Here is an 11074-nt window from a genome sequence, read left to right as displayed (position 1 = left end):
AGACGCAAAAGCCCTCACAGAAAAAGAGGCTGACATTGCCCGCAGGGTCCCCTATGGGCTGGCAAAAGCCTACAGCACCCGGGATTCCCAGGCGGTCTCCCATCCAAGTACTAACCGAGCCCGACCCTGCTTAGCTTCCGAGATCAGACGAGATCGGGCGTTTTCAGGGTGGTGTGGCCGTAGGCAGCCTCTCCCCTGCCACCACCGCTCTCGGCGCCCCCGCACACGCTGCCGACCCGCACTCACACCCAGCCCCTAAAGCCAGGGGCACCATTGTGACGCCCAACCACGCCAGCGCCCCCACGCACACAGCCCCGCACGCCTCCGCCCGCGACAACCCGACACGCGCCCCCCCCGCAAATCCCCCCCGCCCCCCGGCCCGCGCAAAAACAACGCCACGCTCCTTCCCTCATGTCCCCCAACAACAGGAACAGGGTCTCCCATGGACCTGCCCCTCCGCAGCACCCCACCGAAAAGTCCAGGACTGCCCGCAAGGACCCCTGTGGCCTCAACATCCCGCAAGAAAAAAACGTCTGGAATTGCTCGCAGGGGCCTAAATAGCTTGAAAATGCATGCCAGCAGAAGTGGGACAACGTTGCAAACAGGGGACCCCAAGTGCTTCAAATGCCAGCAAGAAAAAGGGGTCTGGAATTCCTGCACGGGGCCCCAAAGACGCAAAAGCCCTCACAGAAAAAGAGGCTGACATTGCCCGCAACTTTTCTGGCAAGAATTTGCATTAAGGAAAGGTGTAGTCATCCCCTTTGCTCTTTGCAGAATAGTTCTTTATTATAACAAGTATTTTAGTAATACTCAAATGAAGAATTTAACCATTTATGGTAAACAGACTTAACATTTCTTTAAAGATAACCTTGTTTTTACACCATTAAGGCCAGGAAATGTGTAGTGTCTGAAACTGAAACATAATCATAGAATTGTTCTTGATTTCAAGGACAGTATTAAGAAAAGTTAATGGAAAAGCTCTCGGAATCCGCTACACTCTCAACAACCTCTTTAATCCAGGGGATGTAGTTGGACACTCTGGTATACACGCCGTATTTCCCTTTCTCAGCACAGCCCTCTCCCCAGCTTACAATCCCCAAGAGAAACCAGGTGTTGTGGTGAGACACTGTGAAAGGGCCACCACTGTCGCCTTTGCAGGCATCTGCCACTTCAGTGTGGTGCCCTGCACAGAACATGTTATCAGTAACAAGCCTGTCCATTGACCTCTGGCAGGTCTCCATGTTTACAATGGGCAGCCGGACCTTCATGAGGAAGCGCAGAGTTGAACCTCTGTTGTGAGTGGCACCCCAGCCGCTTACCATCCCTATTCTTCCTTCTTCGGATAGCAGGGTGGCAAGGCTGGGGCTCGGAAGGCAGATGGGAATGGCATACTCATTGAAAACAACAGCACTGCTCAGGTACAACAAGGCGATGTCGCTGTTGTAGTTATTGGAATCATAATGTGGATGTGTCCAGCTCCGTTCCACATTAATCTTCTGTTCTTTAAACTCTCTTTGATACTTGTCAAAGTCTCCTGTAGTCACAAGTTAAAATGTTAATCAGACTGTAAACAGCCTCTGTGGTATGGCCATGGGGGGACAGGAATGGGAGTGAATTACTGCTTTGACCTCTTGTACCAAGACAGGACGGAGCAAACCAGATCATGCTCTAGGACAGTAAGTTCTTAGGCTGCTCATGTGATTGGACAAATAGAGCTTCCCAGTTTGCCCTTTGAGGGCAAACCAAAGTTATGGACTGGAGGAACAGACATACACAGAGAAGGTGGCTTCTGTAGTAGAGATTTTGTCATAAATAATTGTCACTGTTTTTCAGTAAGTGCTGTATTTTGAACAGTGTGTCTAAGCTGCAAGGGGTTCCAATCCCTGCCACTGAAACCAGCACTGTGGTACGCTACAAAAAAAGAGGGGCTTTCTGCTGGAGCAGTTAAAGGCACTGAGAAGCAGGCAGCAGAGCAGGAAAGTAATCTTAAGGCTGATTAAAAACCAATCCTGACTGGAGAGCACACCATCAACTACATGAATCCCTCTTCCTTCTAACGTGCACCCTGAGCTCTGCTGTTTCCTGGCATGATGAGTTTGCCAAAATGGGTGACAGAAGAAGGTAAACCTGTGCCTGATGGTCCCAGCATTGCCATGAGAGCAAAAGGGAGCAACTGGAGGCCCTTCACCCTTAGAAGTCACCAATAAAAGGAAGTGGTCTGTAAATCCATGTTGGGTGGGATGTGATGTCTGTTTCTTAACCATATCTTACTCAATTCATGTACAATGCAAAGTACATCTTATGTTAAGAGATTACCCCGTGTTTCTACAATACACAAATTGTACTCACCTATGGTGACGTGGTGTGGCCTGACGAGATCAAGGCAGTGAGCAGCCGTGACCACCCAGCGGCTGCTGATTAAACTCCCTCCACAGAAACCAATGTCTTTGCTATTCCGGATTAAAACCTGTAGGAGGAAGAAGAGCACGTCACCAGGGCTCTGTTGTGTATGTGTGCACACCATCAGTCTCGTGCAGCTTGGGTGCAAGCTCTGTGTCTTGAAAACAACACTTCTGGCAATATCTACAATGCAGCAAATATAGTGACACTGCTAAAACAGTCATAAAACAAAATGGTTGCACATCTGTGACAATGGAGCAGAATGTTACGATGAACCAGGCTTGCCAAATCCAACAGGAGTAGAGCTATGCTGACTGGCATTCCTTTAAGGAAACAAGTGTGATTTATCACATGCCTTCACATTTCTCTGGGGGTGCGGGAGAAGGGTAACACAAGGTGTATTTCACTGGTACTCTGGTTAAAAAAAAAGAGAGCAGCATTTTTGTATATGAACAACGTATAGAAAACAGTTTTTCACATTCCCAATTGTCAAATGAAAATGCCAGTAAGTGCAGACTGAGAAACTGTGTTGGTTTTCTTTTGCTGATAATAAAATCTGGCATTATCTACACAGTAGAAAATGGAGAAGTAAAAACATGCTGCTCACTGTTAGATGTTTGCCTTGTCTATTCAGAATTACAAGCTCTGGTAATGCCTCCGCCTCTCTTCAATTAAACTCCTCCCTGAACCTGTTAACTTCATGTGTTAAACTGCAGGGAAAGCTTAAATTTTGGTACTCTGCAGTTTCTGTGAAGTTAACAATGAAAATAGTGGGAAAAAGGCACAACACGAGTTCCTGTAGACGTTATGTTCTACATCACAAGCCATTTTGACAATTTCCCAGTAGTGACCTATCAGCTTGCAGGATTGCACAGGGACCACGTGGTCCACACAGGTTCAGCCTCCTGTTTCCCCCTGTAAAATATCTCCTGATGGGTGCAACAGCAAAGTCATCTTGTGTGACAGCACTAAAACACTGGCAGTAACCACAGCTGGTTTAGATCAGTCTGTTAACAAGCCCCTAAATAACAGTGCACTGATGAAACAGAGACAGTATAAATAAGTGAAAATTCAGTAACAGAAGAGACACAAAAAGCCCCAAACCAAGATTTAAAAAAAAAAAAAAAAAACAAAACACACATAAAGCCACCAAGAAAACCAAACCAAACCAAAAAGAACCAAAAACCAAAAAACCCAAACACACACACACAAACCAAACCAAAAATCACCAAAAAAACCCCAACCAACCAACCAACCAACCAAAAAAACCCCAAACCAGTGATGAGAAAGTAAGAAAGTATTCAAAGTATACAATTTGTGTGGTATTTATGGCCAGACAGGACATATTACCTGCCAGGGGCAGTGTCCACGATGACACAAAGTTCCTCCCGTTATCCTGGAGCCGTTGTGCTGTAAATTAGAGCTGACGTTTATCTGGACAAACTGAGGCGTGTCTGAAACACGTTCCCAGTCGCTGCCCCGATGAAGCCCAGTCCATGCTGTTTGGATGGCATTTTCCACCACTTCCTGCCTGGTAGCAGGCTCTGTGATCTCTTCCTGCCACACAGGGCCCTGGGTGGCCTCAGGCCACGGAGCCAGGCTTCCCCTGGGCTCGCCAGGCCTGGCGGTGCCTGCCACTGCCTCACTGTGTGCAGAGAAACCAGCCCCCAGTGGCTTCTGTGTCACAGAGTCCACCAGGGTTTTGTTCCCTGCCACCTCTGCTTGTCCTGTGTCACCCTCTGTGTGCATGCTCTGCCCAAAGCCATCCTTTAAGGTCTCATTTTCCCCAGCAGCACTTTGTTTCAGCTCCATTTGCATAACTGTGCCCTCTGTGCTCTCATTCCTCTTGGCTTCATCATCCCCGTGCTCATGTAGTCCCCTCGGGAGCCTTTCTAGCCTCAGCCACTCTTCCTCCAGAGCACTCCTGGCTTTAATCAGGCCACATGGAAATGGTGCTGGAGGGAACACAGACAGAAATAAAGATGTGAGTTTAGGCTGTGTGGTGTCCTGTCAAACTCCCAACACAAAAGCAGGACTTCTGTCCAAGAATAGGATTCAATACTCTTGTAAGAGCCCAGGAATAACTCTGACCCAAACCATTCTATGGTTCCAGGATTCTAACTCTGAGCAAACCACACTACCTGCTTGCACACATCTCTTCCCATCCTCATGCAGGGTGTAATCCTTTGCACAGGAACACACCACGTGAAAGGCGCTGCTGCTGTCCCTGCAGTACTGCCAGCACCCGCCGTTCTTGTACCAGCACTCAAACTTCTCTGCCATGGAAACACACAGGCACAGGTTACTGCTATGCATGGACTCAAGTACCTTCTAGCACCACTGTTACAGGAAGGAGCAAGAAATAAAACCTTCTGAAATCTCACGGGGGAAAGGAGGGAACTACCTCACAGCTCCAGAAAACCTCGCTGATTTGTAGCAAACCAAACACATGGCCTTGTGTCTGTTGCTTGCCTGTTTCTACCATTTCTCCTTTGCCAGTTTTGACCTGAGGCCTTTCTGCCTGTAGAGCAGGGGCAAGAAGATACCTGGAAGAGCAAGTGCTTCTAAATGCATCCATTTTTCATCCATCTGCATATCTTGTCTATCATGACAAATGTAAAGTACTTGGTGGGGGCAAGTCTGTGAGGAACTGACTGAGATCTTTCTACATTGCTCCATTAAACAAACATGTTTCATTGCTTCACAGTAAAAAGGAAAGTTTGAGAAAAGTACGTGGGGGAAAAAAACACTTATAGTTCATAGTTTCCACATGAGTTTGGGTTTTGCTCTATTTTGTGCCTCAGTCATTTGCAAATCCGATACACTAGTTCAGAAGAACAAAAAACTGATGAGAGGGAGGCAGCTTTTCCAATTAATTTTTCATTATTGGCATATTACAACATAAATACAATTTCAGATTTGTTTGCTTTACACTAAGCTTTGGCTTCATGCATTTACTCAAGGAAATTATACAGAGAAGAGAGCCTCACCAGGAGCCACTTCCAGTGGAGGTAGCTGCGGCAGGAGTCACTAGATTTGTTACCACTCTGAAGTGATGACAAGGGGTAACTCCCTATCATTTCTTGGGAGAATATGGGAGGTGGCCACCTGCCTTACTCAGGGCTTGCACTGATGAGTGAAGAGCCCAGGACTGCCACAGCTGTATGACAGGAAGTGGTGCTACCCTCTTTTTCTGCACAGCAGAGGCAGAAGTAGCTACAGCCGCTGTCAGTGTAATTCCCTTCTTGGGGTGGTGGTTCCCCAATTTGTCAAGTGAGAAAACACTGTTCTAATGTAAGAATCTTTAACAACCGACCAGCTTTGGATCAGACAGGTAAAAGTCACCACTGACAACCTTGGTGACACCACTCACCACCTTGGTGAGAAGCCTATGCAAAGGTTTAACTCAAGTATCCAATGAACAAATGCCAGCCTTAATTCTTCACAGTGAATGTCAGCGTGCCCTGTACTCACCTTTTTCGCAGCTGTCTCCTCCAAATCTTGGGGGGCAGATGCAGTAGTAATTGTAGTGTCTTATTTTGCAGACTCCACCATTGTTACAGGGATTTGTATTACATGGATTTAAACCTAAGAAGAAGAAACAAGGCACAGTGCAATTAAGAGAAGCCTGGTTTTAAACTGCCACATAATTCTTTGTACCCAGAATTTGTTTAGATTTCTTTTTTAACCTACCTTTGTAACTGAACCAAAACTCCATCTGCAACAAACCACAAATGAAGAAAGCAGTCAGTAAGTGGCCATACTGGTTACTGATGATATAATTTAGGAAATGATAATGTGGGGCTTTAGGGTGCATGTAAATCAGCACTTTGATTAGAATCATAAAATACATTCTCAGAGCAGATCTGACCATCACCATGCAGCTCGCTTTTGTTTGTGTCATGGACCAGCCACAGAGTGCATAAACTGGGTTGTATTGGAATGAGAATTAAACTGAAAGCTTAGACCCATGAACTCTCCAGCCAGTGAAAGGTCTGTGGTACCAGCCTAGGAGTTTCAGCTCCCACCTAGCCCTCAAAACATGGTGCTGCAAGGCCGTCAGCACCAGCCATTGTTAACTTTCCTCTGTTTTGACTAAAATAAAGTTCCTCACTGTTTTCTCCTGCGAGTGGAAGATCTCCCTGGCCTCCTCAAAGGAACACTTCTCCTCATTGCACTCTCTCTCCAAGTTCCCTGGACGAATCTCTTCTAGAAAATAATTGGCGCGTTTATGGACTTTGAGCACCTCGTGTGCTTCATCCTTCCTCATGAACACTAGAAAACAAAACAGAACAGTTGATACTGGCAGACAGCAAACCGGCACCATTAGTCACTCTCAGTTGAGTAAACAACACAAAGAAGGGGAGTGGGAATCTACATAAATAGCCCAAAACTAAGTAAGATGAGCCTGTGTTCCAACAAAGGACACTGATAGTTTAAGCTTTCTTTTAGTGCATCAAAAGACCTGCAGTTAAGTGCACAAATCATGTTTTACTCCACAAGACTCGAGTATTGCAGTGAGGCTGGCTGTATTTTTCTGTCTAACAGTCCTGATCCACAACAATTGTTAATTGCCTGCGTGTGCATGCAGAAATAAAGCTGAAGGGACAGGTTTGGTTTGTATTTGGTGTCAGCTTTGTTAGATATTCAGTAATATCTGCGCTTTCCAGGTAGCTACAGGCCACAACAGGACAGACACCACTCCTTCATTAAAAGACGTATATAAGCTGTCACGTTTGTAGTTACATTTAGTTATTCACAACTTCGCTTCACTAAGCTATTGGCCCTCCTCCTGCAATGTCTTTAGAGTTATTACTGCCAATAAATTAAGAGATGAGTGACCAGAAGAGGAAATATGGCAGTAAGGCCCTCCCCACATACCCCTGCTGCTCCATATGGCGCCTCTAGCCAAAGCATAGTGCTCCAAGGATTTTCTAGTCAGGATGCTCGGAATGGAAGTGAAGGCTCACTCAGCCCCTGTGGATGTACTGATACCATGTGCTATCACTACTTAGAGAAGATAGAGGTTTTGCTTTTTTTGTTAAATCTCCAGAAGTGTGGCCCTATATCCAAACCCATCCACCTGATAAGACTAAAAAACTGCTGTTAAGAGTTTAAAGAGTTTTAAGAAAGCTCACTTTGCAATTGTGACAAAGCCCACTGAAACTGACACAGCACTTAACGGGACTCTCTTTCCCTAGTAATAGTTTAGTGCCCTAGACAAGTCAAAACCTGACAAAGAACCCCAGCTTTGGAGATGGACCATCAAGACAGACATTTCCTTGCAGCTGCATAGTTGGTATCTAAAGAAATGACTGAAATTCTAGAATATTAAATTGTTTCATTTCTTGGCAATTAGAAACAGCCCACAAAAACTCTCAGCTGAGAAAAACTTTGAGTATATCCTGCTGTCTGGTAATGAGGAAAATGTCTTTCACTTATGTGAAATCTCACCTTGAGTTATGGGGTCATCTTTAAATGATTTACCTATTGTAAGCAGGTATCCCACATAGAAGATATGCCTGTGTAAAGCCTTCTGGTTTGCAGACACCACTTCTACGTCTGTTCTTCATCCTCTGCAAGGACAGCCATAATGATTCCTGAGATCCTGCACACTCTCACGCTTGTTCTAAAGCTCTCTGAAGCCATTTCCTAACCTTGTGTAGTTGTAGTAAAATCAACATGAGGTCCAGGAACACATATTAAAAATGCCTAATTTTAGCTTCCCAAACTGGAAAGCTTTGCCATACAAAAATAGTTCAGATGATGGGTTCAGTGTCACAAGGATAATACTTTGCAACAGCAAAGTTCTTAGTGGTCTAAGTTAAGAAAGGCTGATTTCTCTTGGAAATATAAATATGAATATTCATTTGTTTGCATGCATTTTTGGAAGTGGCTTCTCCAACGCACAGGACTTTTTGTTCAGAAAAGGGATGTAGTTTCAGTTTAAACGCAAGATTGTCACAATGAGACAATGAAGTTAAAAAGGTAATTCAGAAGTACCTACCTGAATATGCATATGTACAGCTGCTGTTGATGGAACACATCAGTAGGAGAAACATCACAAGTGAGGAACTGCTTTCCATTTTAGTGTGCATTCAGAATACTCTTGACTTCCTGCTGACTTCCTTTAGAGGGAAAAGAAGGATAAAATTGGTATATTTTGGAATATAATTAATATAATATAATATATAACATAACATATACAACAAATAAATATAATTGGTATCATAAAACCAAGGACAAATTAACCTGCAAAAAAATACAGAAGTAGAAGCAAGAGGGCAGGAGAAGGGATAAAGAAAGCAAATTCTACCCAGTTAATTTTTGATCTGATGCCCATTGTTTCTTCAAGCCACATCGATGCTGCACACAATAGGAATCCCAACAGTTTGCAGGGCAATGTGCAGAGATTGACCTAGACCAGGACGTGCTGTAGGGCCTGATCTGAAGCTCACAGAAGGAATAAAACCCCTGTGGTGAACATGGGAGGAGTGGATCAGGCCCAAACTGAGCATAAGCCAGTTCCAGTGACAGCCTTGTCTAAACTGCAAAGGATCCCAGGCTGAGGGCTGAGCTGCACACTGCAGCCAGCAGCTTCTCATGGCCTTGTCAAATCAGTCCATGTACGCACACCCCAGTGAGGAGACCATCACCACGTACCTGGCAGTAAAAGTTACAAGATAGAAGTCTCTGTTTCTGCGCATTACCTTCCCAGGCTAAATAATTTATGAGGATTTGACAGCACATTCCTCTTTGCTACACAGATCATTTCCCAAACCCACAGGATCCAGAATGCGTTCACTGTACACAGAACCATGCAATTATACTCACTTTTTTGCTTTATTTTTTTTTTAGGGAAAGACAGGACAGAGATTTGGATGTACACCAGGAACAGCCAGAAGGTCAAGGGGTTGATAATTAACCAGTCACAAATATTGACAGAGAAGAGACAACCTTCTGGGTTCTATGAAACACATTTGAAATCCAGAATCAGAAGAAAATTGGGTGTTTCCACACACATACATATGTGCACTAAAAAAATAATTAAATTTAAAAATCCTTAAAAGCATCCTCTAACAATGAAAGCCACATCTTTGCAACAGATTTCTTTAGGAAAATCTAGATTGTATAAGAGATTTCTGATGCTCCATGATCTTTAAGGTAATACCAATTGATCTGGAAAATACACAAACTGCTCTGTAAGCATCTGTTAAAATATGCAGAGCTATAAGCGTAGAAGAATTCATAGCAGTCACCTGCAGGAAGGCAAATATTGCCCTGCAATAGTCACAGCTATTCACGGACATTACAATTTCTGTCTTTAATTAGAGCCATATTTTACTGGCTTTGAACACAATAACATTTTTCCTTGCAATTCAGTGACTAGCAATGCTGGCCTTCTCAGAAGCACATGTTCCTGGTGCAGGCTCTGGCTGGAAGGCTGCTGTTCAAAGCATTATTCTTTAAGGTCCATTTATCCTTCAATCCAGTCCCAAATGAAAAAGGGCAGGGGAAAAAAGAAAAAGAGAGACAAGAGACTGCTGACTGTGCTCTTTGGTCTCAGCTTACCTCCAACATGAAGCCCTTAGCCTGACTGCTACTTTAACACATGAATCAACTTCAGCACTTGCTTATTAAACATGTAAGCAGCCTGTAAGTCAACAAGACTAAGTCCACAAGTTCAACAGGAATTAAACCTCTTTGCTGGCACCATATTAAATTTCTTACAAAGCCTAACACAATGTTATTGTACCTGAAGTTTGTTTCATTTAGCAATCTCATCACTGTAGCAGACTGAAGTTCTTCACTGATACAAAGATGGGTCCAATTCCTGATTGAGATACTGGAAACATACATCACTACAGCAGTTAGCTTCACCTTTTTGTTTCTACAAGATTATATATAGTATATTATATTTAGCAAGCTTAAATGCTAAGATTAAAAGAAAGTATAAATTGTGATTTAAACTTCATTTTGACTACTGCTCTTCCTATGAACTTACTGGTACTGTATGTTTATTTTAGTTACTGATATACACACAGATATACAGGCCCAGATGCAAACACAGACACGCATATCAGTAAGTATTAGCAATGCTAAAATAGCCTGCAGCTGACTGCATTCACTAGAATAGGAATGAACCCAAGCATTTGCTTAGCTTGATAATTAGAAAAGATTTACAGGCCTTAAGTTAAATAGAGCATGCAAAATCTTGAAGTTAAACCTCTTTTTCTGTAATAACACAGAATTCCCCTTGACTTTTAAGGAAGTCTTGGGGGGGGGGGGGGGGTGTGTGTGTAAAATCATGCATTGAGTGTGCAAACAATGGAACAGAAAAAATGGAGACATTCTAGTGACCTGCTGAATCAGCTTAATCTGTGAGCACTGGAGTAAGATGTGAATGAGTGGAGGCAATAATGATGTTATTAGAATTCCATCATGTTCAAAGAAAAACTATGCAACTATACAGCAAACCAAATCAGGTACTGTGATCATGCTGCAGTAAAGCTGGAATGACAGAACTGTATCACTAAAAAAAAACACTTAAACCACTTTTTTCTGAACCCTCCCATCCCTCACCCCAACCAATTCAGTCATTTTATACACAAAGATGGAGTTGCCTGACCATGGACCATCTTATTTTCTGCAACGCTGTAAAGTATCTCAGTGT

The 11074-nt window shown here is 43.7% G+C and overlaps 1 protein-coding gene and 1 non-coding gene across 7 annotated transcripts; both read right to left on the bottom strand.

Annotated features, from left to right (window-relative positions):
• Positions 1-66: 66 nt before the first annotated feature.
• On the bottom strand, positions 67-185 carry LOC134157561 (5S ribosomal RNA). The gene has a single exon (XR_009962368.1). It is a non-coding gene; the product is annotated as a 5S ribosomal RNA (ribosomal RNA).
• Positions 186-760: 575 nt separating this feature from the next.
• On the bottom strand, positions 761-11071 carry LOC134157486 (coagulation factor IX-like). Of its 6 annotated transcripts, none has more exons than XM_062606446.1 (9): positions 8717-11071; positions 8408-8528; positions 6515-6675; positions 6094-6118; positions 5875-5988; positions 4542-4676; positions 3751-4355; positions 2350-2467; positions 761-1534 (listed from the first exon to the last, which is right to left on the bottom strand). In XM_062606446.1, the coding sequence occupies exons 2-9, from the start codon at positions 8496-8498 to the stop codon at positions 957-959; spliced, it is 1827 nt and encodes a 608-aa protein (XP_062462430.1). In that variant the 5' UTR covers positions 8499-8528; positions 8717-11071; the 3' UTR covers positions 761-956. The 6 variants fall into 6 exon arrangements, with proteins under 6 accessions (XP_062462430.1, XP_062462432.1, XP_062462433.1 ...); XM_062606448.1 differs by having other exon boundaries at positions 9064-11071; XM_062606449.1 differs by having other exon boundaries at positions 9111-11071.
• Positions 11072-11074: the final 3 nt, after the last annotated feature.

This window comes from Pezoporus occidentalis, unplaced genomic scaffold (assembly GCF_034315485.1).
Source record: "Pezoporus occidentalis ecotype Australia unplaced genomic scaffold, CSIRO_AGI_Poc_V1 ctg97, whole genome shotgun sequence".
NCBI classification, from domain to species: Eukaryota; Metazoa; Chordata; class Aves; order Psittaciformes; family Psittacidae; genus Pezoporus; species Pezoporus occidentalis.
Note: the sequence above shows the minus strand (reverse complement) of the source record. Positions and strands in the feature narration are given on the sequence as shown.

Coding starts and splice junctions, on each gene's coding strand:
- LOC134157486 (XM_062606446.1), bottom strand. CDS start 8,498: ATGCACACTAAAATGGAAAGCAGTTCCTCACTTGTGATGTTTCTCCTA. Junction 5,989..6,093: donor GTTTTGGTTCAGTTACAAAG/GTAGGTTAAAAA, acceptor TCTTCTTCTTAG/GTTTAAATCCATGTAATACA. Junction 2,468..3,750: donor GTGGACACTGCCCCTGGCAG/GTAATATGTCCT, acceptor TTCCTCCTACAG/GTTTTAATCCGGAATAGCAA.